This window comes from Budorcas taxicolor, chromosome 5 (genome assembly GCF_023091745.1).
Source record: "Budorcas taxicolor isolate Tak-1 chromosome 5, Takin1.1, whole genome shotgun sequence".
NCBI classification, from domain to species: domain Eukaryota; kingdom Metazoa; phylum Chordata; class Mammalia; order Artiodactyla; family Bovidae; genus Budorcas; species Budorcas taxicolor.
Window position 1 is genome coordinate 104,128,793 of NC_068914.1, and position 26,471 is coordinate 104,155,263.

Consider the following 26,471-nt stretch of genomic DNA (forward strand, 5'->3'; position numbering starts at 1 on the left):
TGCCTTTTCTAAAACCAACTTGAACATCTGGAAGTTCACGGTTCACGTATTGCTGAAGGATGTTATCACCCATTTCAAGTGGATGGAGCCTGAAGCAATGAGTCTTTACCGTATTCAGTATAGATCAAATCAAGAGATCCCTTGTCAGAAGGTTAAAGGTAACAGTACATGTCGCTGTCACTGGCTATTAGTGCAGAGTCTCTGGGGCTCGGCTCCTCACGTGCTTGGTGAAGAAGCTGAAAGGGGCTGTGGGAAGCACATGGTTGCTGTGGGTGATACCTCCCCTGTGACTGGTCTCCTAGTTAACAGTGGGAGTCTGGGGTGCAGGAGATAGCTAGAAAGGCCTAAACTAAAGATTAGGTCTGTCCTAGAATCCAAGCCATGCAGAAGTATATCCTTACACTTATGGAATAAGCAAGTGAAGCACTTCTTATTTTCCTTCTGTGTGTCCTTAGTTGCTCAATCATGTCCAACTCTTTGTGACCCCATAGACTGCAGCCCGCCAGACTCCTCTGTCCATGGGGATTCTCCAGGCAAGAATACTGGAGTGGGTTGCCATGCCCTTCTCCAGGGGATCTTCCCAACCCAGGGATCGAGCCCAGGTCTCCCAATTGCAGGCGGATTCTTACCATCTGAGCCACTAGGGAAGCCCATTTTCCTTCTAGGAAACATTAACTCTAAATAAGTAGCATTCTTGTCTTTTTTTGAAAGAAACGAGAGGAAGATGCCCACCTGAAACTGCCTTATTCCTCCCAAACCAGTATCCTACAGGCCCCTTGCAACTCACGGAAACTGGCTAGGGACGCAGAACCTCAACCCCACTCCACATCTACTGAATCCGAATCTGGTCTTAACAAACCCACAGGTGATTTGTCTGCCCCCTTGAGTCTGAGAAGGGCTGCGGTGTAGACCCTAGCCACACATGGTGCCTCAAAACCTCCATTTGCTTTTGCTGCTCCAGACCTTGCAGCACCCTTTCCTGTGCCTAGAGTGCTTTCCCTCTTCTTAATGTGGGAAATTGGAGCTAGTCCCGCCCCATCCCCGCCGCGCTCCCATTCGTCTGTGAGCACCTCTAGAGCATTGCAGCCTAAATATCCTTCTCTTTAGACTGTGTGTTAGGAGAGGAAAGGGCCTGGTCATGTCTCCAGGATCAAGCATAGTGACTGGTTCATAGGAGGTGATCAGTGAATGAAGTAATGAATGGTGCACAAGTGAAAAGTACTTATTAAAATACACTCAGCAGGCCAACCCAGGAATGAAGTGTTAAAGAAAGTACTTGTTCCACATATTGGAAAGAGCATATTAATCCCTTAATGTCATGTCATTCTGTAATGTAATGTCATCACTGTGGATGGTCATTACAGCCATGAAATTAAAAGACGTTTGCTCCTTGGAAGGAAAGTTATGATCAACCTAGACAGCATATTAAAAAGCAAAGACATTACTTTGCCAACAAAGGTCCGTCTCGTCAAGGCTATGGTTTTCCCAGTAGTCATGTATGGATGTAAGAGTTGGACTATAAAGAAAGCTGAGCACAGAAGAATTGATGCTTTTGAACTGTGGTGTTGGAGAGGATCTTGAGAGTCCCTTGGACTGCAAGGAGATCCAACCAGTCCATCCTAAAGGAGATCAGTCCTGGGTGTTCATTGGAAGGACTGATGTTGAAGCTGAAACTCCAATATTTGGCCACCTGATGTGGAGAGCTGACTCGTTTGAAAAGACCCTGATGCTGGGAAAGATTGAGGGCAGGAGGAGAAGGGGACGACAGAGGATGTGATGGTTGGATGGCATCGCCGACTCAATGGACATGGGTTTGGGTGGACTCCGGGAGTTGATGATGGACAGGGAGGCCTGGCATGCTGTGGTTCATGGGGTCGCAAAGAGTCAGACACGACTGAGCAACTGAACTGACTGAATGTAATGTCAAAAGATGAGGCTTATGGGGAAGTAAAGGTAAAACCTAAACAAGAAACAGTGTCATGATTGGGTGGAAAGGGGTGTTGCCATCCTCAACTTGGGAGCTTGGAAGGATTTTGATGTGAAGGAAATGCTCCAAGGTGGGGGATCATGAGGGTGTTCAGGAGGCAGTCGGGTCTGAGTCCTCCTAGAGTGGGGGTACTGGGACTATAACGTTGACTCAGGTTTCATGAGACTTGGAATGTCAGGCTCACTAGTTGGAACTTCATTCTTAAAGTCATGGGAGGCCACTGCAAGTTTTTGAACAGGTTAGGACCAGGACAAGTGTTTGGTGTAGAAAGAAGAATCCGGTTTTAGTCAACACAGTCAGCACTCAGATATGTGCTGTGTGAGTGGACTCTGGAAAGACACCTTAACCAAGTCCTTTGGTGGAGAGAGGAGGAGGTATCAGGTGCTAGAAGTCTGGATGAAAGCTCTCCAAATGACACAGTGAAATATGAACACCCCTACCTGATCATGGCTTGAAAAACAAGGAAGCTTATTAGCTCCTCCTTGGAAGTTCACAAGGACAGGCTTCAGGACTGGTTTATCCAGCAGTTCAGGACCCCTGAAGACCCAGAGTCCTTCCCCGCTCCTGCTGTGTCCTGCAGTGTTGGGGACACCCCAAGGCTAGGTACCCCCCCCGCCCCCCGTGGCAGTCTAGCAACAGTCAGAGGGGCTGTGCCCCCTCATTCAGGTCAAGCAGGACAGGGAGAAAGCCTGCTCTCAGGAGAGAAAGAGTTTTCTAGAAGCCTCTGTTACTGACCAGGGTTCTTGGCCTCCTTAGCCAATGGAAATTGATCAGAGGCCAGACAAGAAATTCAGGCAAGGTTTTACTGGGGCTCCTGTTGCAGCAGGGGTTGCAGGGAGGGTGAGAACAATCAGCAGGTTCCCTTGTTGCTGGCTCCCTGAGGGGTGGGGGAAATTTGTTCCTTATATGGAGTGAGGGTAAGGGTGTGAGCAGAGACTGGCCAGAGGAGTGGCTTAGGTGGTGGCATGTGCAGGGGGCATGCCCAGTACCCTGCTTTTGCTCGCAACCTCCTTCTTTTGCTCCAGGCTCTTTAAAAGTTGCAGTTGGGTGTTTTCCTAAATCTTTTTGCAGCTCTTGTCCAGAATTTGTCCCAACTGACTATGCACATGGTTCATTTTAGTCCCATATAGTTTCTTTGTTGCTCAAGAAAAGGTGTGTCCAGGTATAAGCATTGCAGCACTGCAACAAAGGGTCCCAGGACCCAGGCCTGTCTCACCTCCAGTAAAATTCTTCTGTTTCATTGGCCCAAGCTGTACCCCCCACTAATATCTCTTGAACTAATCACCCAGTAAATGGAACGGGACCGTCTTGAGACGAACAGCTCAAGCTTGTGCCCCGAGCTGAAATGAGTTTCCTCCAACTCTTTTTTTTTTTTTTTTGGTATAATGTTAATGTTAACATTAAATGTTTACATTTAATAAATGAGTACCTTCAACCAAAGTAAACTCCCAAGTGTAAAATGATCATGCTATTCATGAGATAATTAGAAGCTTTAATGAAAAAGATAATAACTCAGTGACCAGGTTCAGAAACGAGACACAGCTTTAAGTAGTAATGAAAAGTAGCTTCTTGGGAATTTTTCAGGTTATGTGTGAAGTTTCATGTATGTGGTAGGTTGTTATAGCAACAACCCCAAATCATATGCCCTCATGTGTTTCTCTCCCAAACTGATGTGGGCTTGACACGTGACTTGCTTTGGCCAACTGCACATTAGCAAATGTGGCACAAAAGGAGCTTGAAAAGCCCTTGCGCTTTCAGTTTTTCTCTCTGGCTGCCCTAAGAGAGCAGGTAAAGAAGCCCAGGTGAGCTCACCTGGATGAAAATCATGATGCCTCCAGCTCTTCTGGGCTCCTCAGTGGGAAAGAGAGGGAAAGAAGGTCTACCAAATCAGTCACATTGTCTAAAGACACTTTGTACCGTGTGAACATTCAATGACAAAAATCTTACACAAATGTAATTAACTGCAATTAGAATAACCTTTCCCTGGTGAGGTGATATACATTGTTATAAAAACCTAAGAATACAGCAATGACATACAACAGTAAGACTTAGTTTATTCCACATTTACCTTGAAATTCCCTTGAGGGCACAGTTACAGAGCTGTATAGAAAACTCAATAATGAAGGGCCCCAGAGGACCAGCCCTGGCAACCAGCACACCCCACAGCAAAGTGACGAACAGCCATCAAACCACTGGGTTTACTTGCTCCACTGCAACTTGTGGATAAGAATGAATAAACTTCATTCCTATGTCCACGTTTCAGCAAAGAACAGCATCAAGAACCACCTTTCGGTCTACAGGTTCCTCAGCACATTTTGGTTTGTACCTTTCTCTCCACCTTTCCTGTGGACAGGTTGCAATTAGAAAAAACTGCTATGAAATACATGTTGGACCCATTTTAGGCTGTCATCAGGTAGGAAAGTGGGCGAGCATGTCCGCCCTTTCCTCGACCAACTGCAGTCGTTAGAGCCAAGATTTCACTGCACTTGGAAAGTGCTTTGCTCCTGTTTGCACAGAAGGGTGCAGAGTCATAGCGTCAGGGAGTCAAGAAGTCATTAGATTCATCCTTCATTTGGACAATTACATTTAAGCCTTCCCAAGAGGTCCTGTATCTTCTTCAGTGGGGAGGAAACAGACTGGGTAACATCCTGAGGCCCATCTGATGTCTGTCAACAGGGCCTTGTTTTAATGATTACCATCACAGAGAGGGGGTTGATTAACTTCTAAACGTCAAATTCCTTACCTGTGAAATGAGGAGGCTTCTTAAGCTAGGTTATTACAAGAACATGAACAAAGTACTAACATGTAATAAGGCAGCAATAACACTAACCTCCGACTACAGTTAAAGCATCTGAATCCTTCTTTGATATGCATAGTGACATTTGATAAATATGAAACAGTTCATTGAGAACCACTCTAATAGCAATCTTTCTGTTCATTCCTTAACTCCTTGACGCAGAATCTCTTGTTGACCAATTGACTATTCTTTACTGCAATTCAACTAATAAAAAGCAGCTTGAGAACAAGTTATGACTTAAAAAGTATTGCTTATGAAGACATATTAAGGAGCATTCATCATATCATGGTTTAGTATAATCCACCAAAGTTAACTAGAATTTGTCAAAGCAAAAACAAAAAGAACAACCAAAAACCAAAACAAAAGAAAGATTCACGGAAGTCTAATGTTTTTGGAAAAGAATGCCATCAATCTGTTTCAAGATTTGAGTTCATCTAATGTCAAGAGTCAAACATCCACACAATTGTGGTTACTATTCTCACCCTTAAGAATGAATGACCTGTAGATATCATTAAGAAATAATTAAAGTCCTATAACCTGGAAACACCGTTTACATCTCTAACTCAGGTCAACAAGAACACAGTGCTAGATTTAGTAAATGTAATATTATCACCAGCCTAACCAGAGCACGTATTATAAGACCCAAACTGTATAATAGATTGATCCACCTGAGAAAGTTCTCAGGTCTCTCCTTCAGCATAGTACTATTTGCTGTCAAATTAAGTGCTATCTAATCTGCTAATTCATGACAAAAAGCATTAAAGATCCTCAGACTCTGGGATGTTGCTAGATTTCTTGTGCAGAAATTCCAGTGAAAATGCTGTTGGAGAAACAGGTCTTGATTCTGGAATATGCTCCATTCTGTATTTTTCAATGTATGGTGCAGCTACTTCCCAAACCTGAGATGCAAGGACAGAGCAAAGTATTGACAACATTGTTTTTACATGCATTAAACAACTTCATCTGAAGTCAAAGCATTATCTCTACCTGACTAGATACATAGCCGCTGTTTGCTTGCTTTCATCATAAGCCATTTGACACTTGACCTGTCAATTCATTTTTGGTTGCTTTAACAGCTTTGAAATACAAAGTTCAAAATGTTTCTAAAGTGACATTAAGGTTTTCAGCTGTTTGCTCTTCTAAAACAAAACAAGCCAGTGAACACACAAAACCTAGAGGATTCAGTGTGGGTGGAATTAAGGAAAGTTACTCAAGGGTGGAACTGCGTGTTTTCTGAGGCAAGCCTTTAATGATAAGAGGCAGTGGGCCTCCTCTTTGCCCCAGTTCCGCACCGCATGCCCTCTGTTCTTTGGACCCTTGTTCCTCAGAGCATGGCCCCTGCACCAGCAGCATCACCTGGGATGAGTCAGAATGTCAGCCCTACTGCAGACCTGCTGAATCTGAATCTGCATCTTAACAAGATCCCTGGGAAATCCACGTGCTCTTTACAGTTCGAGAAGCACAGCTTCATAGCCTTATTCAGGGTTTACCTCTACCCACCAACCTATTCCCTTTCAAGCATAACACCTTCTCCAATGAAGATCCAGTTTTCAGTTTATATTATAGCTGCTTTTTATTCAGCTGCCCCTGATAGGAAAGGAGCATTTCCTATTCGTTTATATTACCTTAGAAAATGTATTCGTTCAAAAGTGACCCCAGGGACTGTAGCCTGCCAGGCTCCTCTGTCCATGGAATTTTCCAGGCAAGAATACTACTGGAGTTGGATACTTGAAAATACTGGAGCTAACCTCCTTGAAAAGATATCTTCACTGCCATGTTCACTCCAGTGTTATTTACAAGAGCCAAGGCAAGGAAGCACTTAAGTGTTCACCATCAAATGAATGGATAAAGAAACTGTCACACACACACACACACACAGAGTGGAATATTATTCAGCCATAAGAAAGAAGGAGCTGTCTCCATTTGCAACAACACAGATGGGCCTTGCGGTCATCATAAGTGAAATGTCAGACAAATATCATATGATCTCACTTGTATGTGGAATCTAAAAAAAATAAAATACAGAGAAGAGGTTGGTGTTACCAGAAGCAGAGGGTGGAGGAGTGGGTAAGGAAATGATTTGACAGTAGTCAGAAGGTACAAACTTCTGCTTATAAAATAAATAAATCCTGGAGATGCAATGTACAGCTTGGTGACTATAGTTAATAATACTGTATTGTATATTTGAAATTTGCTAAAAGAATAGATCTTAAGTTCCTATCACAAGAAAAAAATAACTGTGTGGTAATGGAGGTTAACTAACTGTAGTAACCATTTTGCAATAGATAGATCAAATCATGTTGTACACTAATATAATGATGTATGTCAAGCATATTTCAATTGAAAAAAGGCTGAGCTCTCACCTACCTCTCTTGTAGCACCAAAACTGGCAGCAAGCAAGGGAATTCCCCCTCAAAGGGTATGGGGAACACTTTCACATGACAGGAGTGAAGGTCAAAGGAAAAAACTTCTCAAGAGCAGAGCAATAGTTCCAAAGGAAGTCAAGCAACTCTAACGGACATGAGGCTACAAATTACTGCAGAAGGATTTTAAAAAGGAGTCCGCATTCTAGGCATCTGTCCCAGTTAGACAAGTCTGTAGTCAATGAAACCAGAGGGAAGAAGCGATGAAGAGAACCCGTATCTCACCCAGCATGACAGGGAGGACACACCAGTGCAGGAGGTAGACCCAGAGCCCTTTGAATAAAAACTCGGGAAGTTTGTTTTCCCTTCAGGTCTGTGCAGTTGCTGGACCAGGTAGGGGCAGCATTACAGAAAAAGTGTGTACTTTCCAATAAAAGAGAACCTTCTTGGTGAGGAGAAATCTATGAACTTTCATCTTATTTTCTCCCCATGAATACTTGTCCCAAAATTCTATTTAAAATTCATTTCAGCTCCTAATCCTTAGACAGTCAATGTTTGGATGCAACATGGGGCACTTGAGAGTTTGTCAAATAGCTTCTTAGTGGCCTTAAAAGTTGCATGAATACCTTTTGGTTCACTTCCAAGAAACACCCAGGAAACAGAAGAATAAGAGAATGTTTCTTCTCTACTCCCCACTCCCACCCTGCTTCCCCTAGTGGTGGGGTGATTTAGTCACGAAGTTATCTCTTGACTCTTGTAACCCCATGGACTGTAGCCCACCAGGCTCCTCTTTCCACAGGATTTCCAGGCAAGAATACTGGAATGGGTTGCCATTTCCTTCTCCAGGAGAATATTCCCAACCCAGGGATTGAACATGGGTCTTCTGTATTGCAGGCAGATTCTTCACCAACTGAGCCACTGGGTAACCCCTGCTCCCTCTTAAAGACCCCAAACTAAAAAACAAGCCAGGCAGCCCACTTACCTTCTGCTCTATGAGCAGCCTGTGCGCTGCCTCGATGTCTGGGGCCATGAAGCGATCTTTTATCCAGGGCCTGCAGAGAAAGCATGTCACACCATCAGCCAACGTTAACTGCTGCCAGGGTCCACAGGTGTGAAACGGTGTCACTTTCCAGGGATCTGTTTGGTTTTACCTCACAACAGAGCGCACCAGGTCATAGACCTTCTCCAGTGGAGTGGTGGTTTTCAAGGGGCGGAGGAACTCTATGCCCTGGCAGGCTGCAAGAAGCTCAATGGCCAGCACTGAAACAAGAAGGACGAGGGGATGGCTGGTTAGAGTGTGACTCCAAGCTTGAGGCGTATAAAGCCCACGCAAGCTGCCAGCCAACTAACGGATAGTTGGTTCTCAGTCTATCAGTAGAATGAAGCTGCCTTGGTATTTGTATACCATTTTAAATCTACTTTTCTAACCCCTCAGCTGCATCTTTAATGCTGAGAAGGGGAGGACTACCCAGGTAAATCAGCTTTCTCCTTCTCCCTTCAGCTGATCAAGATGGATAACCTCTGTTTCCTATTTCCACCCTGTGTAAATTTCCATTTGTCTTCAGTCTTGCTGTTCCCTATGGCCTGAAATACCTGGCACGTACACCTTCATCAAAAGACTGAAGGAGTCAGTGAATGAGCAGATAAATCTTTGGTTGCCAAGGAACTGTTTCTCTAATGTCTATTTTAAACCTTCAATTTCAAAGGCTCCCAACAAGACTACATAGGGAGGATGAGAGGGTGATGGATAAAGGGTGCAAGGTTTCTTTCGGGAATGATGAAAATATTATAAAGTTGACTGTGGTGTCGACTCACAACTCTGAGTATATTCACGACTCTACTAAAACCCACTGAATTGTACAATTTAGATGGGTGAATTGTATAGTATATGAATTATACCTCAATAGAGCTGTTGCGCCCCACCCCCCAAAAAAGGATACTCAACTCTCTTACATTTATTTTAAAATAATGCTGTTTTGTCAGTCAGTTGCTTCCAATACAGTTGCAAAGACTGAGGAATTTAGAGAACAATGCCTAAAGGAAGGCAGTTTCTCTTTAAGAAACAAACAAGCGGTGGTTAAGAAGGCTGGAGTACTTTGACCCAACATTGCCCCACCTATGAACTATCTTTGCCCAAAAATGCTGCAGCTAAATCTTGTCAAGTCTTTAGAACCAACTGCAACCCACAAGAAATGGGACAGAACAAACGTACCACCACAAGCATGCTCACAGGTAAATCAAGAAGGTTGGTCTCTCAGAAAACTTAAGCTGGTTTTCAAACTAGTCAATGACATGAATTTATTTTAAGAAAAGGGGGAGGAGGAGGAACTGTTGTAAATGAAAAGGAGCTTAAAACCTTGACCACTAAATTTAAAGAATGGGTCTTGAATCTTGGTTTGAACAAACACTGGAAAGACATTGAAATAATCGGGAAAAGTTGAATACGTACTCGATGATACCAAGACTTATTGTTGATTTTTGTTGGATGTGATAATGGCAGTGGGTAAGAAAGCAAATGTCTGTATTTGAGAGAGAAAGTGTGCAGGAAGAAAACACGATGACAGGGATCTGCTTGAAAACGATTGAGAACTTTTTTTAAGAAGTGAAGTATAATGTATTAACTGTTGAATCAGAGTGAGGTGTATATGAAGGTTTATGGTACTAATCTCTCCACTTCTGAATGTTTTAAAATTATTTCATTTTTTTTTTTTTAAAGCCAACTGATGAACTGGCTTAGCCAGAAGGTGTGGATTCTTAATCTTCAGCCAGCATCAAAATCACCTACAGGGCTTGTTAAGTCCAGATTGTTCTGTTCTCAGAGTCTCTGAGTCAGCAGGTCTGGGGCAGGCCCTGGGTTCCCAGGTGATACTGATGTTCTGATGGGGATTCCATTCCGAGGACCATTGGCATAGCGGTCATCAGTGAGGCCTGCATTCCAGCTGGCTGGGGTTACCTTGCTCCACATGCTCAATGACCCTGAGGGCCTTCCTTGCTGCCCATCCTCCCATGGAGACGTGATCCTCCGTGGCAGCACTGGTGGAGAGAGAATCCACGGACGAGGGGTGGCACAGAGCCTTGTTCTCAGAAACTGCAAGAGGCCAGAAACTAAGTTAGGACCATATTTTTGTTCCTAATAGAAAAATGTGCCAAAATGACACCCAAAGCGCTCCTCAGTGTGGGACACCCTTTCCAGGAGTTCTTGGTCATTATCAAAGCACTAGATGTTCCAAAGTTACTTTGGGAAAAGGAAGTCATGTGGGGTTTTTTTTCCCCCCAAAGTAAGAAGGACTCTTAAAATTGTAGGGAGTTCTGAGATAAGACTGAGAAGGGAACCCTCATATTACAAAGCAAAGTTGAAAACACTGTAAGCATTTGGCATGCTAGGAAGACTAAGGGAAAAAAGAAGTGATGGTCATTTCCAGGACTTGGAGGAGAATCTGGTTATGTCAGCAGATGAGGTGGGATTAAAATTCAGGCATGGCATTTGCAGGTTGAGGCTGGACCCACAGACCTTGAGCAAGAAGATTTAAAATTAAAACTATCCAATGATGACATAAGTGGCTGTACTCAGTTTAAGAAAGGGCTCGACGATGGCTGGGGATGTCTTGGAGATGTGGGGGGAAGTCTAGAGTTTGACCTAAGTTGCTGTCTTTCAAACTTTATTGTGCACGAATCACTCTGCCTTGTTTAAGTGCAAATGTTGCGTTTCAGGTGGGGCCTGAAATTCTGCTGTTCTAACAAATTCCCAGGTGATGGCTGTATTTTGCCAGTGGACTATAACTTAAGTAGCAAGGACCTAGGTTACAGAGTTCCTTCTCCCCAGCTTCAGAAGCCAGGAAATGTCCAAGTCAAACGTTTTTCCCCCACCTTTCTTTTTGACCTATGAGAGCAGCTTTGAGTTCTTTTCTATGCTATAGGGTGTCCGGGAATAATCCAGTATAAACTACAGTGATTCACTCATGCTATTTTGCCCAGAACTTTCAGGTTTCAGCACTGCAATGTGAATCACCTGGTTTGGTGGAGCTTATTTAGAAAGGTAACTTACAAGTGGCCAGAAAAAAAAGAAAACCACCAGTTTAATTATAATGAGAGCAAGCCGAGCAACTTCAAACAGCTAGGGCAGCTAAACACATTCAAAGGAGACTCCCCAACTTCACAACATTCTCTAAAAATCAATGACCACCCCACCATGTTAATGTGGGGGCTTCCCAGGTGGCACTAGTGGTAAAGAACCTGCCTGCCAATGCAGGATACATAAGAGATGCAGGTTCAATCCCCGGATCGGGAAGATTCCCTGGAGGATGGCATAGCAACCCACCCCAGTGTTCTTGCCTGGAGAATCCCATGGACAGAAAAGCCTGGTGGGCTGCAGTCCATAGGATCTCAAAAAGTTGGACATGACCAAAGCGACTTAGCATGCATGCGTATCAATGTGAGAAGTCACTGCCTTTTAAAGGGATTTTTTTTAGTAAGGAAGTAAGTGAGCAGATAGAAGATACTGGACAGAAGATGAATTCAGTGGCTCTTTGTTAGCTGTGTTGAGTCTAAGTGTGAGACTTAACTGAAGAAGTGGTTATTATAAACTCCATAACTAATATTTAGTGCTTACGGTATGCCAGACATAGTTCCAAGGCTTTTCATGCATTAATTCATTTACTCCTCAGAACAGCCCTATTAGGTAGGTTTTTCACCCCCATTTTACACAAGAGTAAACTAAGGGTCAACAGGATTAAGAGACTTGTTCCATATCAAACTGCTGATAAATGGATGGAGACAGGATTCAGACCCAGAGGCCATTCTCTTATTGAACTGCCATGCTATCCTGCCTGTTGGGTAGGCTTGCCAGAAAAAAATTGCAGATGCTTAGTTAAATTTGAATTTCAGATTAAAAAAAATAATTTTTAGTAACAAATAATGTGCTGAAAAATTCAAATTTAACTTCATTAAATGTATATTAAGTGCATCCTGCATTTCTGTTTGTTAAATTTGGCAATAATGTAGGATTAAGTATTGATCAAAATGAAATCCTCATTAATTGAAGTCTGAGCATAGATTTGGGAGTCAAAACTCATGGGTTTGAACTCTGCTTTACTTCTTAGTAGCTGTGCAATATTGGGTAGGTTCTTTACCTTCTTGGATCTTCAAATATCCATCTGTGAAAGAGGAAATGATAGTACCTGCCTCTTGGTATTGTTTGACAATTAAGGGAGTAAATATAAGTAAAGCCCTTCACACTTCCTTTGTGCCAGGTCCTGTTCTGATGTTATTTCTCTGTCCCTTACAATCTTGAATCAGAAATCTGCTATTTTCCAGCTCAATTTTCATAGAGGGCATTTTGCTTCTTATAAGCATTTTTGTGTGTTTAATCACATCCTTATGTTTTTAGTGGAAGTTTCACCAGTAGCTATAAACATCTTTGTCTTTTTCCTTCTGATATTCTTCAAATTGAGATTAGGGGGAAAGCCACAAAAAGGAAGCTCACATGTGATGTCACATTGCTTCCTACAGAGAAACCAGGAAAACCTCCCTATTTACAACCTCATTAGTGTAATATTACATTTCAGTATAATGTTGCTTAGGTTATATTTCATATTTTTTCTCGAAACATGCTTTTGTATTGAGAGAGGTAGGATGCACATAGAAGTGGTGGAAAAGTTAGATCTCATTCAAAGACAGAATGTGATACTTTCAGGTAATGGAAAGACCCATAGATGGATGGACTTGAATTCTGGTCAAAAGGCAGGGTCCTTACCCAGGGCTGCAGCGGTGCAGTGGGCTATCATGAATCCAGAATTCAGGCCACCTTCAGCCACCAGGAAGGCAGGCAGCTCGCTGAGGGAGGGGTTGCAGAGCCTTTCAATTCTTCTTTCACTAATTGCAGCAAGTTCATGGACACCAATGGCCAAATAGTCCAGGGCCTGAAAGAGTGTCTCAATCAGGTTGGCCTAGAGAACCCCAGGGATGAGGGAGCCTGGTGGGCTGCCATCTGTGGGGTCGCACAGAGTCGGACATGACTGAAGCGACTTAGCAGCAGCAGCAGCATATTGGGATATGGGCTTCCCAGGTGGCGCTAGTGGTAAAGAACCCACTGCCAATGCAGGAGACATAAGAGAGGCAGGTTTGATTTCTGGGTTGGGAAGATCCCCAGATGAAGGAAATGGCAACCCACTCCAGTATTCTTGGCTGGAGAATTCCATGGACAGAGGAGCCTGGCAGGGTACAGTCCATGGGGCTGCAGATAGTTGGACATGACTGAGTGAGTGACTAATGCTTTCACTCATATTGGGATATGCTTTCAGGGTCAGGAGCAATTCTAAAAAGCTTACTTTGGCTGGATATTCACCATGGAAGTTTCCTCCAGAAATAGTCTCTCCCCTGCTGGCAAAGACCATCTTTTAAAGTCAGTTAAGGCTTCTGAATAACACTTGCTGAAAACTTGGAGCATAAGTCTCTCCCTAATCGCACATTTTTAACATTGAGGTGGCAGCCCTTGTATAAAGGCAGGGTGGAGAGAAGGAGAGTCTTTGCACAAGTAGGTATTGACATACAGGGACACAAAGGTAAACAAAACAAAACAGAACACAGCCTGAAGCAAGCATGTCAGAGAAGCCACGCTGAACAGGTCTAGTGAGAAACCTCACACAGCTGCTGTCTGCCAGCCCAGGCTGTGCACGGCTCTCAGGGCTGCTCATCAGCACTTCCTCCAATGTTAGGAACTGAGGCAGACGTGAGGGAGAAGAAATAGATTCCTAACGGGCTGGGTGGTCTTTAAAGGCAGTGCTGTCTCTGTGATGACTTTGCCAGTATGACTCCTGACTGATCACATCAAATTATAAGGAACTAAGTCAACACAGAACATTTTGTAGCAAAAACAAGGTGGCGCTGAGAAACCCCTGCTGTGAAGGAAAGGAGCGCTCCATCCCTAAGAGATAGAGGCATTCTTACACTTCTCTGTACAAACATGGGAACACGGCTTTGAGTAAAGTGGCACTAATGGTAAAGAACCGGCCTTCCAATGCAGGCGACATGAGAGATGTGGGTTCTTCGTGGGTCAGGAAGATCCCCTGGAGGAGGGCATGGCAACCTTCTCCAATATTCTTGCCTGGAGAGTCCCATGGGCAGCCTCGTGGGCTATAATCCACGGGGTCGCAAAGAGTCGGACACAACTGAAGTGACTTAGCACTCACTCACCATGTCAGAAATAAACTCAGGATGGGGAAAGTCGTAACTCTGATCAATACTTAGGTAAATGTTAAAAGGCTTCTGTGTAGTACACCAAAGTATCACTGAACCCCAGAAAGGCTTCTATAAATGCCATGCTACTCAGGGTCTCCACAATCACACTTGTGATGTAGGTCTTCATCCTTCTACCAACAACCTCAGCAATGGGTTTTAGGGCAAATACCTTTGTGAAACCCTTCAGCTGATGCTGGAAATACCCCGAGTTATCTTTCATCCATCAGTTTTGGAAGCACAGCATGTTAGACTCCAAACCTGAGGCAAGGTGCACAGACCTTGTCTCTGCCACCTATCAGCTCAGATCTACAGCTAGTAGAGGCATTTAACCTCAGAGCCCAGACATTTAGTCTATGAAATGGAGAACCAGAGAGGTTATACAACTTTAAGATCCTCATCAGATCTTAAAATTACCAGCTGAAATTCTATAATTACAGCTTCAGTTCAGTTCAGTTCAGTCACTCAGTCATGTCCGACTCTTTGTGATCCCATGAATCGCAGCACGCCAGGCCTCCCTGTCCATCACCAACTCCCGGAGTTCAAAAGATACAGGGTTATCTGTTGCACTGTTAATTTCCGTGGTTATGATGTTCTTCACAAATGCTATTGTGTCATTCACCACACCATGGACCTAAAAGACAATATCAAGTGAGTTAATTCGTGGAAGACACTGAGTCTGGTGCCTGTCACATAGTCTGATATTCTTATTAGAACAGTAAGGACGTTTAAACTGGAATTTATTCTTACTGTAGAGCTAATAAGTCAGTTATTCCCCACAGACATTTTTCAGTCTAGCTGAGCTAGAACTGAACTTGCTGAGAAGAAGGAAAAGAGCATAAAATGAAATGAAGATAAAAAATTAAGTTTCATTAAATCATTTTCATTTAATTTATCCTATGGAGGATTCTTCAGTACACTATGGCTTGGAACTTGGTACAACCTGAAATACTGTCTCACTCTTGACATGAGGTTAGCTCCTTATCCTACTAATTTCTATTTGCAAATGAGTTATAACATCTGCAATACACGTTGCCTCACTATAGTTTAAAATTAAGACTCACAGGTTCATTTATAATGGTTTATGTCTGCCTGTTAAGTGCAGATAGATCTAATCATGGATACGCCCTTGAATTGTGGTTGGATTTTCCCAATATATCCCTGGCAGATCTAATAGGGAGAACCAGTAAAACTACATTGACTGGTTAGGATAATATTATTAATAAGAATTTTTTAGAATTTGTTAAACTTAGGTCACTAAACCTAAACAACAAACTGTCTGTTGAACTTCTCTAAGGGGGGTTGAGCAAAGTAATTCAAAGGGAAACAAGCAACTTACCATATAGAACAGAAATGTCATAATAATTGGACAAATGGGGGTATATATGATATACGTCATTTTTAATAGAGGCTGTAAAGAAATCTGGATTACCATTAACATTACACAACTTCCTGACACCTTCCTCTCTTTCTATCCGTATCTCAAATTGGGAGAAAAAATAGAAACTTGTTGGGTTTTTTGTCTACCTGTGGACAGCAGCGCAAGGTGTATGCATCTTGAACACGGTCGCAGAACCTGTGACTTTCTATGGAAAAGGTAGAGGAGATGGCAAGGGGCATGTTAGCAATTCTTTGCAATTATTTTCAAAAGCAAATAAGTTCAAATAGGCATGCCCAGACCTGCTATTTCAGATGGGTGGTGATCCGAGTCCAAGAGGGACCGAAACCGAAAAGCAACTTCAACTTGCCCACGATGAGGGCGAACAGCATGAATGTCTAGAATTGAAGAAGGAGGAAAAGTCTGAGCAATTCTTATATTGCATGAGCTACCATCACTGGCACAGGACCGTCCACTGTGCTGACCTGGTCCTGCAAAGCCCCAGGGGTCCTTAACCATCGCTCAGAATTAGAAACTTAACTCCAAAAGCAAGATTTTCCGTATTGACTTTATTCTTTCTGCTTTAAATATCTGAATGCAAACTATGAGTTGAGCCCACAGGGAACTCAACTCAAGACAGTGGGCCTACCCTGAAAAGATTTAGGCTCATAACAGAAGGGAGCTCAGTGGCCTAATTTAATTAAGTCATTTTTAGACAGGTGGTTTTTTTTTTTTTTTGGTCCTACTACATATAAGAGTGGAGAGTCCTTCAAAGTCTAGAAAAGCTATCACTTGCACAATTTTTCTCTCCCGATTTTCTAACGGGCACTAGCTGTAATTCCACACCAATTCTCAAATCCTGCCAACAGATCGATCCTTAAGACAACAAGTAGTTTGATGGGAATCAGAGCTGGTGGTCTGGGGCAGGTCAGTTAACTCTCTGGGTCAATATTTGTCTGTGAAACATGGTCGTTTCAAGGATCAAGTGTGGCGTAACCGAGACGAAGCTGCAGCAGTCATGCGAATGCACAGGCACTTGGATTTTCTTCTTCCCCACCATCTACCCCCGCCACTCCCAGGTCCAAAGACCTTGACCATCCCATCCCAACCCCGCCCAGCTCTGGCTGAATGAATAGCAAGCAAACAGCAGAACCATGCTAACCAGTATCAAAGGCTTTGGTGGTGCCCTTGAGCACCTCGAGGGTCAAGGCCGCCACTATGTCAGCTTGCCGAGCGATGGCGCTGGCTCTCTCCACAGCCTCACAGCCAAGGGAGGTGATCATTTGTGTCCCGTTGATGAGCGCCAGACCCTTCGGGTGATGCAAGAGACATTTCCTAATGCTTTTTGTTGTAACAAGCACTTCTTTTGCTTTCCTATGGTGAAAATTTGCCTTCAGCTGAATGATGTCGATTCATGGTTTCTAAAGTGCAGGGCAGTGATGCTTGTTTAAGTACTCAAGGATGAGTGCCATCGTATAAAATTTGGCAAACAGAATAGCTGTGAATAGTTTCCCTGTCATGAAGCAGCAGTGGAGTTCCAATGTAGACAGCATATAAAACGTTTAGCTCTTCATTATGCTATATTTCTTCAAGTTCTCGTCATTACAGATAAGACACCTTGAAAAATTTCTGATCTGAGGCTCTTAACTTAGAGCATCCTAAGTGATGTTGGTTTACAGTATCATTCAGGGATCCTTAGAGATCCTGATTAGATGTTTAAGTTCTCCTGCAAAAGAATCCCTGAGCATCTCTGTACTGGAGAGGCTTTTCAGTAAATAAGGGAGAGCCCTTTCTTTAGTGACCAACTTAAGCAAACATGGAGGCTATGTTTAAGAAACCAGTGAGGCTGATATTAAGACTAAAAGCGCATAATGATTTGTTAAAAGGAACAAATTTTCCTTGAGTCTCTTACCTCTTTTGGTTTCAAAACAATTGGCTTCAATCCATGAGCTGCGAGGACCTGTAGAATGATTTAAAAAGTGAAAATGGGTATCAAATGAAATACCAGCATATTTCTAATTTCATGTAGAATCTAATAAAAGTAAGCTCAAAGGTCTGTCTTCTAAAAGATTCAGTTCAGTCACTCAGTCATGTCTGACTCTTTGCGACCCCATGAATCGCAGCATGCCAGGCCTCCCTGTCCATCACCAACTCCCAGAGTTCACCCAAACTCATGTCCATCGAGTCGGTGATGCCATCCAGCCATCTCATCCTCTGTCATCCCCTTCTCCTCCTGCCCCCAACCCCTCCCAGCATCAGGGTCTTTTCCAATGAGTCAACTCTTCACATGAGGTGGCCAAAGTACTGGCCTTTCAGCTTCAGCATCAGTCCTTCCAAAGAACACCCAGGACTGGTCTCCTTTAGAATGGACTGGTTGGATCTCCTTGCAGTCCAAGGGACTCTCAAGAGTCTTCTCCAACACCACAGTTCAAAAGCATCAATTCCTCAGTGCTCAGCTTTCTTCCAACTCTCACATCCATACATGACCACTGGAGAAACCATAGGCTTGACTAGACGGACCTTTGTTGGCAAAGTAATGTCTCTGCTTTTAAATATGCTATCTAGGTTGGTCATAACTTTCTTTCCAAGGAGTAAGCATCTTTTAATTTCATGGCTGCAATCACCATCTGCAGTGATTTTGGAGCCCCCCAAAATAAAGTCTGACACTGTTTCCCCATCTATTTCCCATGAAGTGATGGGACCAGATGCCTTGATCTTAGCTTTCTGAATGGTGAGCTTTAAGCCAACTTTTTCACTCTCTACTTTCACTTTCATCAAGAGGCTTTTTAGTTCCTCTTCACTTTCTGCCATAAGGGTGGTGTCATCTGCATATCCGAGGTTATTGATATTTCTCCCGGCAATCTTGATTCCAGATTGTGCTTCTTCCAGCCCAGCATTTCTCATGATGTACTCTGCATAGAAGTTAAATAAGCAGGGTGACAATATACAGCCTTGATGTACTCTTTTTCCTATTTGGAACCAGTCTGTTGTTCCATGTCCAGTTCTAACTGTTGCTTCCTGACCTGCATACAGGTTTCTCAAGAGGCAGGTCAGGTGGTTTGGTATTCCCCTCTCTTGAAGAATTTTCCACAGTTTATTGTGATCCACACAGTGAAAGCCTTTGGCATAGTCAATAAAGCAGAAATAGATGTTTCTCTGGAACTCTCTTGCTTTTTCCGTTTTGCTCTATTCGTCTTCTCTGATCTGTTCTCTAGTTCTGTGCTTTAGTCTGCAGGCAGACTTAGCTTTCGAATGACTTTTGTACCTAAAATTATCAGAGGCTAGTGTATACAAACAGGGAAGGCAATGGCACCCCACTCCAGTACTCTTGCCTGGAAAATCCCATGGGCAGAGGAGCCTGGTAGGCTGCAGTCCATGGGGTCACTAAGAGTCGGATATGACTGAACGACTTCACTTTCACGCATTGGAGAAGGAAATGGCAACTAACTCCAGTGTTCTTGCCTGGGAATCCCAGGGACGGGGGAGCCTGGTGGGCTGCCGTGTATGGGGTCACACAGAGTTGGACACGACTGAAGTGACTTCGCAGCAGCAGCAACAGCAGTGTATACAAAATCAATCCTGAATATTGGGTTCTAGGCCCTTTGCAGTCAGTTTGCACTTTAGTGATTCACTTTTTTTTTTAACTGCTGCTTCCGAGCACATGTGGACATCCAGATGCAGATGCTCCAAGGCTGGGCTCCTGACTCTGCCCACACTCCCTGGCCTCTCGAGCTTGACCTAAAGTCCTCCACACTCCTCCTACTTATCTGAACAGCAGCAGAACCTCACACTATCAGAGCAGCGCTTCTCACTTATATGGCATATGTGTGAGCACCAGTGAAGAGGGGGGTGTATGGCCTAAGAGATAGACACAAAATCCTCAGAGGAAATGGGCAGAATTATCTTTTGCTGAAATAAAAGAAGTGAAAGCAGTCACTAGGTTAAGATTCCTCTAGGGAAGAAGGAAGACAGAGGTAGCACAATCATTTTCACAGCTTATTAAAATACCAGTCACATGCCTAATTCTGTCCTGGGTGTGGGTCTGAGGGTAGGAAAAATGCAGACAGACAAGTTCAAGGGCAAATGCAGTCATAGGTTAAATACAGTCATAGGCAAATACAGTCATAGCACATTGGTTAAGTGCTCCAGGAGGTAGGAAGTGGGCAAGGGCCAGTGGAAAATAGTCACGTAAGATGCTGAGGGAGCACAACGGAGGGGCAAAAGGGAGTGGGCAGTGGTGGGGTATAGGGAAAAGAAGCAGAAGAGCAGAGAAGGAAGTTTCTCAGAGGTCTGAGCAGAACCAGGAAGAGACAGGCGGACATGACTGGCCCCTCCACCTCAGACACAGAACGCTCCAGCTGCAGGGCACCTCTAGCTTCTGTGATGTACAGTGTTGGTGGGGAAGGATTCGGGTGGCTGAGGGGGCAATATGGCAATAATATGGCAAGACTCTTGTAGGCCACTTTCATTTTAAACATTATCCTAAGGACAATGAGAAAAAAGACAAGTTTTGGCCAGGACATGATCAGAATTGCTGTGTGAAGGCTGTTGAGGGGGACACTGGCTGTAGAGAAATAATCAAGATTAGTGTGTAAAGAAGGAAGGTGATCTGGAACTCAAACCCTTAGAAGGACCACCTGTTCTCTTGACTTCTTCTTCCTTGGTCCTCTGTCCCTTGACTCAATATTAGGGGACCTCCCAGCAAAAGGTCAGAGATGACACTTCAAACAATTATTTGGGCTGCTCTGACAACCCAGGGACCAAACCCACATCTCCCACATTACTGGCAGATTCTTTACCATCTGAGCCAGCAGGAAAGCCTCAATGAATGTGTAGATGAATAAAGAAAATAGTAAGACTTTGTCAAACCCAGGCCTTTCTGACTGACCACCAGGATGAGAGCTTGGGTGTGGGGGGATGTGGAGTCTCCTTTCCAGGGGCCTTATATCAGGGCCATGATCCACAGCTCTGTGCCCACTAGACCAGCAACTAACTAAACCTCCAACAATGTGTGACCTCCTGGATAGGCACTGGAAGTGTATTAGGTGCAGAAGAAATTCCTGCAGTGAACACTAGCAACTTTACCTTTTTACCAAGGTGATCACCAAGTCCAGGAGGCTGACGGTTGTATAGGGAAGCTAAGAGCATCGCTTAGTTGGACGCCTGTAGTGCACTAAGGCGCTTTCCTGGTGGCTCAGGTGGTAAAGAATCTACCTGTGGTGTGGGAGACCTGGGTTCAATCCCTGGGTTGGGAAGATCCCCTACAGGAGGGCATGGCACCCACTCCAGTACTCTTGTCTGGAGAACCCCCATGGACAGAGGAGCCTGGCAGGTTATAGGCCATGGAGTCACAAAGAGTCAGACATGACTGAGTGACTAAGTACACACACACACAGACACACACACCCACCCACCCAGGCTGGGCTCCTGACTCAGTCTATACTTCTAAGCTTCAGTTATCACAGCCATAGAGTGGGAATGCTTTGTCATCAGGCTGCTGAAAGGATGAAGTGCTAGAAAACACGGAAGTCTACCTGGTGTCCATCCTGGGGAAATGACTGCCATGGAAGCTATTATTAGTCTTACGTATTTAGCATCAGCCCAGCCGCTCTTTGGAGACCACATCTTTCCTTCTCCAATCAGCCCAAGAGCAAGATGAGAGAGTGGGGCAAGGTCTCCACTGGCACCAACAGTTCCTTTCTCTGGAACATATGGCAGGCAGGAGGCTGGGAGAAAAGGAGACACTGGTTACTTCAAGAGTACTTCATTCTAGCCAGACTCGCTTTGACACTGAGACCAACCTATCCCAAAGGATCTAGTGTCATAAATGGCACAGACACCCAGGGAAAGACAATTCCTTAAGCACAGGTAATGCTTAAGGAACCTGGCTGAGCTGCTGTAGAAAGAAAGAGGCGAAGGAGAGAAAGAAGATAGGAAGGCAGACCCTCCTGGGAGCAAAGCCTTCTCCATAAGCCACTTTAAGTTTAGACTCTATTCTAAGAACATTGGGAAGTATGACAGGTTTTGGCCAGGACATGGTCCGATATGCTGTGTGAAGGGTTGGGAGAACACTATACATAAAGATTAAGATCAGACTGCCTGGAAGAAAGGTGATATGGAACCTGTACCCCACAATGATCATCTCTTCCCTTCTTCTTTCTCTGCCCCTGGGTCCTCTGCCCCTTTGTTTACTGTTACTGTACATGTCACATCTTGTCTCCACACTGGAATTTTCCCAAGAAGCAAGCCCCAAAGAGTCGAATTGCCTTTTCTGTTATCACTAGACCGCCACGTGATCACAAGCACGTCTTTCGTCTCTGTGTTTCTGTTCTACCTTTGGAAGAGGCTGAATTTCAGTTATTCTTAAGTCTGGCGACCCCACCACTTGGGGAGCATGAAGAGTTCAGATCCCCAGGTGCCGCCAGAAGCACTGAACTGGTCTTTGGGGTGGACATCCAGGAATCATTGTGTTTCCCAGATGATTTGAATAACTTCTCTAAGCACGTTTGAGCACCACTGAATCGAGGGTTCTCTCCAGCTCTGAACTTAAGGCCAAACTTAAGGGGCTTGTTCTGATTTTAAACATGCTGAATGCTAAATGAAGGGTGATAGAGAAGGATGAAAGTTCACAGGAGTAAGAGTCTCTGCCCCTGCCCGCCCCTCACCTTCTGCCCCCATATAGCCATCTCCCTTCTTGCCAAGCCCACTTCATCATCATTAGTTTATGTCTTCTTATCTCACCAATATCTCACCACCCCGTCAATCACGTCTGCCTGTGGTGCCCACCCAGCCTGCATGGAGGGTCACTCGGGGGTCCATTGCGTTACCATTAAATACTTCGATAACTTGTTTGAGAGTCTCCAGGGAAATGCCACTGTATCCTTTGGCTAAGACATTGATCCTTAAAGCCAAGAGCATCCGGCATCTCTCAGGGATTAGTGGTTTTCCAACGCCTATAAAACAGAGCTGATGTTTTCTTTAGAGAAACAAAATAAACAAAATCCTCCTCCTCCCAGCCACCTCCATCTCAAATTGCTCTCCACATCTTGGTTCAGGTAGTTGCACTGCCTTCCCTTCTGATTGTCCCACTTCCTCAGGTCTCATCTTCCAGACAAATGTGAGACTCCAGTCTTGCCTCCCCAGTTCTCTTCCTTGGAAGCTTCAGTGATCCTGTGCCCTCCCCAACACCCCTGGAATGGTGTCCAGTCTTCTCACACAAGGTCTCTTGCAGTCTGATGGGAGGCAGTTCTTGATAGTCTCCCTTCTCACCACATCCAGATCCACTCGTCCCTGAGTTCCAGCTGTAATTTTGTCTCTTGACTGCACCATTCTTTTGGCATGACCGTATTCATGCTCCTCATCCCAGTTCTATCCTTCCATCTAGCCCATTCATTTTTCTGAGAGTCAGTTGAAAGGATATCATGTCTGATGCTCTTCTTCCCTGCTTGGCAGCAGAAATGGCACCTACTCTTTGGAATGTGCTAGCTGCTGGTGGCTGATACAGGATGCCTGATACTGCTGCATGGCCACCCCTAGGCATCCCTGCAGGGTTCCAGCCCCGCCCCTCCCCTTGGCTCCTCCCACCTCCTGCCCCCTTATGTAAACCGACATGGTACAGTCTGCCCTTAGCATCTGTGGATTCCTTATCTGTGAATTCAACCAACAACGGAGACTGGCTGAATCATTCAACCTGTGAATGTAAGAACCAAGAGGAACTGAGGGCTGACTGCACTTCATTCATCAAATCAAACAAAACCTAGGCGGCACTGGATGTTTGGAATGAGTTACCTGAAGAATGTGAACGGACTAGGTTGAACTGGAGCTCCCTAGAAGAGAAAGTGAAGAAACCCCTCTCAGATACCTCACCGTGAAAATGTCCCCTCAGCTGGGAAAATAGTCAAATCTTTGGAGGGACAGAATAAGGCATGATAGAGCAATGGAAGAAACCAGCAAGTCTGTATTCTCTACGTCAACTCATGTGTGAGTTAACCTGAACCTCACCCTCCTCTGTAAATTGGAGCAAGTATTTATTATTTCCATTGTTGTGTAAATTGGAGCAAGTATTAATTATTTCCATTGTTGAAAGGAGTCTCTAAGACAAGCGTTTGTGTGTGTTTGGTGGGGAGTGAATCAAATTTATGTGAATGTGTGTGTCTTTGGTGGGGAATGAATCAAACTTACTCGAGTTTACTGACGGGAATTACAGTTCTGGCAAATTTCCCAAAACCCGTAGTAATGCCGTAAACAACTAGAATAAAAAACAGACGTCGTACAATTGGATGCATGCTGCATTTTTTAAGTCTGTAAAAAGAAATATGTAACACAAAGAGAAAAAGATACCAGTTTTCTCTTCCACGATTCTGTCTATGACTTCCCTGGATTTTTGCACCCTCTTTTCAGCAGTGGGGGTAAGCTAGGAAGGAATTGGGCAGAGCTGAACATGTTGCAGACTTCCATGGGCAGCAAGAAAGGTTAGGACATCACCCCCTCTATTCAGCATACCTTGATTTTGTAGTGTCCCTTGCCCAAGCTGACCAGGTCCTCTGTGGTCAGACCGTCCCCATCTAAGGCGATGTACTACACAAAAAGAAGGGGATCTCTGTGAGCAGGAACAGCTTATTTGCTCAAACAAAAGAGCAGGGAAGCATCGAGCAGAATCAAGATGTGACGCTTCAGAGATTTTATCGCTACTATGAAACATGAATATGGTAGTTGAAAAGACAGCTTGCTGAAGAGGAGGTTAAGGAAGAAAAATTAGAAATGGAAAAGCAGGACTTCATGGTGGTCCAGAGGTTAGGAATCCACCTGCTAGTGCAAGGGACAAAGGCTCGGTCCCTGGTCTGGGAAGATTCCACATGCCATAGGGCAACCAAGCCCATGTGCCCAGAGCCATGCTCTGCAACATGGGAAGCCACCACAGTGAAAAGCCCCTCTGACTGCAACTAGAGAAAGCCCTGTGCAGCAATGAAGACCCAGCACAGCCAAAAATAAATAGGTTAGAAATAATAAATGGAAAAGCAAAATGTCTTTCCCTATTACACAGAGCTGGATAATGCCTTGTCCCCATGGGTTATGTTTTGCTCATGAATTTTGTGAGCCCTCCCCCACTTACATGAGGAGGTGGGGGACTTAATTTTCTTAACAGAAAAAAGTGGTTTGAAACTTACCTTCTCGGGTTCCCGGTATTTGCTGTATCTGAAGTCAGGTAAAGGATAATACTGGGGAATATGGAAAAGCCCCAGCCCCATCACTGGTGGGAGGGGCCCCCAGAGCAGACCAAGCAGCCTGCAGGAAAGGATACAAGTAAACTCCTTCTGGCTGCGAGGGAATGAAGTCGGGAGACATAGCATCTCCTTCTATAACTGAAACAAGAGTGCAAGAGATACTCCTTCGAATCACAACCCAGAGTCACATTTGGCATTACCGGTAAACCAAGAAAAGAGCTCTTCAATTGCCTTCAAGTTCTATAGGAATAACTGCTTTAAAACAACATCAGATGCTTTCAGAAAGCAAAAAGTCAGAGATGTAGACATGCATGAAAAGGTTTAAATGAAAGTTCAAGATTCAGTCTCCACTTCCATTGCCATCATCAGCTTTGTTTTAAATCTATTGTTTCAATATATTATACTTTTAATATTTAGTATTTGCGATGCATTTAATAGATTTAATATTTAAACCTATTTGTCTTAGTGTTTGACAGTTCTGTTAAACAAAATTGATTTAACTTGGTTTTAAAATGATGCTACTGGCCTCCTGTCTGGCAGGTTCTTTTAAAGAGCAAAGGGACTTTGAAAATGATCCGGTAAGCAAAGGGCTTTAGCCCTGCAGTCTCGAGTTCAGATCTAGTCTTTCCTATTAGTAACTCTCCTCCTTCCTGAGTCTGCTAACTCATTGTAAAAGGTAGATAAGAATACTGCCTTCCTCACAAGGGTGTTTGAGAGTTTAAGATGCTCAGGCAGCACGCATTTTCCCCAGAGTAGATCCCCCGGAGGAAGGCATGGCAACCCACTCCAGTATTCGTGCCTGGAGAATCCTATAGACAGAGGAAACTCGTGGGCTAAGTCCATGGGGTCGCAAAGAGCCGGACACGACTGAGTGATTGAGCACACGCCGCCTATACACAGGAAGGACAGGGACCGCCTCTCCCTGCAGTGCCCAGCTACATGCTTCGCTGCCCCTTGCCTCCAGCCACTCACCCACTTCCACGAACTCATTGTCCTCCAGGGCCACGTCCAGTGGGTCCTCATTGTCCAGCAGGCCCAGGCCTTTGCAGCGGCGGACGAGGAAGCGGGCGTCGTCCACTGAGGCGAAGCCACCGTTGTCGGGCTTGTTCTTGATGTACCGTCGCACGGCCTCCCTGCCCAGCCAGCCCACCGTGAGCTGTGCGTCCTGGCAGGGCACAGCCAGCCACTCTCCACGAACGTGCACCGTGTACCGAGGCATGGCTCCTCTGCCTGACAGTCACCAGGCGGGCGGGGAGAGCTTTATTGGGAGTGACTGCCGAGGTGTGGTTGACAGACCTAGGATGGACTTTCAAACGCGCCGCCTTTCTTGCCCTGACTCATTCGCGCAGGGGACAAATATTTATTGTGGGCCCCATGGTGTCCATTTGAGATTTTGCCGCTGAGCGAGGAGCAAGAGTGAGGGTTGCCGCTGCCAGCTACCTGCCCTCCACGTCTGCTACTGGACAGGCCTGGGGTCTCCAGCCTGGGG

At 44.6% G+C, this 26,471-nt stretch overlaps 1 protein-coding gene across 1 annotated transcript; it reads right to left on the bottom strand.

Moving 5' to 3' along the window:
• Positions 1 to 5,542: 5,542 nt before the first annotated feature.
• Positions 5,543 to 26,201, bottom strand: HAL (histidine ammonia-lyase). The gene is made up of 20 exons (XM_052640750.1): positions 25,955 to 26,201; positions 25,060 to 25,120; positions 24,926 to 24,953; positions 24,261 to 24,335; positions 24,099 to 24,171; positions 23,940 to 24,006; positions 23,547 to 23,584; positions 22,586 to 22,711; positions 21,345 to 21,484; positions 17,671 to 17,718; positions 16,921 to 17,068; positions 16,061 to 16,156; positions 15,908 to 15,966; positions 14,934 to 15,014; positions 13,474 to 13,539; positions 12,900 to 13,065; positions 10,101 to 10,235; positions 8,299 to 8,407; positions 8,130 to 8,199; positions 5,543 to 5,683 (listed from the first exon to the last, which is right to left on the bottom strand). Exons 1-20 carry the CDS (start codon positions 26,199 to 26,201, stop codon positions 5,543 to 5,545), a joined length of 1,974 nt encoding a protein of 657 aa, XP_052496710.1.
• Positions 26,202 to 26,471: the final 270 nt, after the last annotated feature.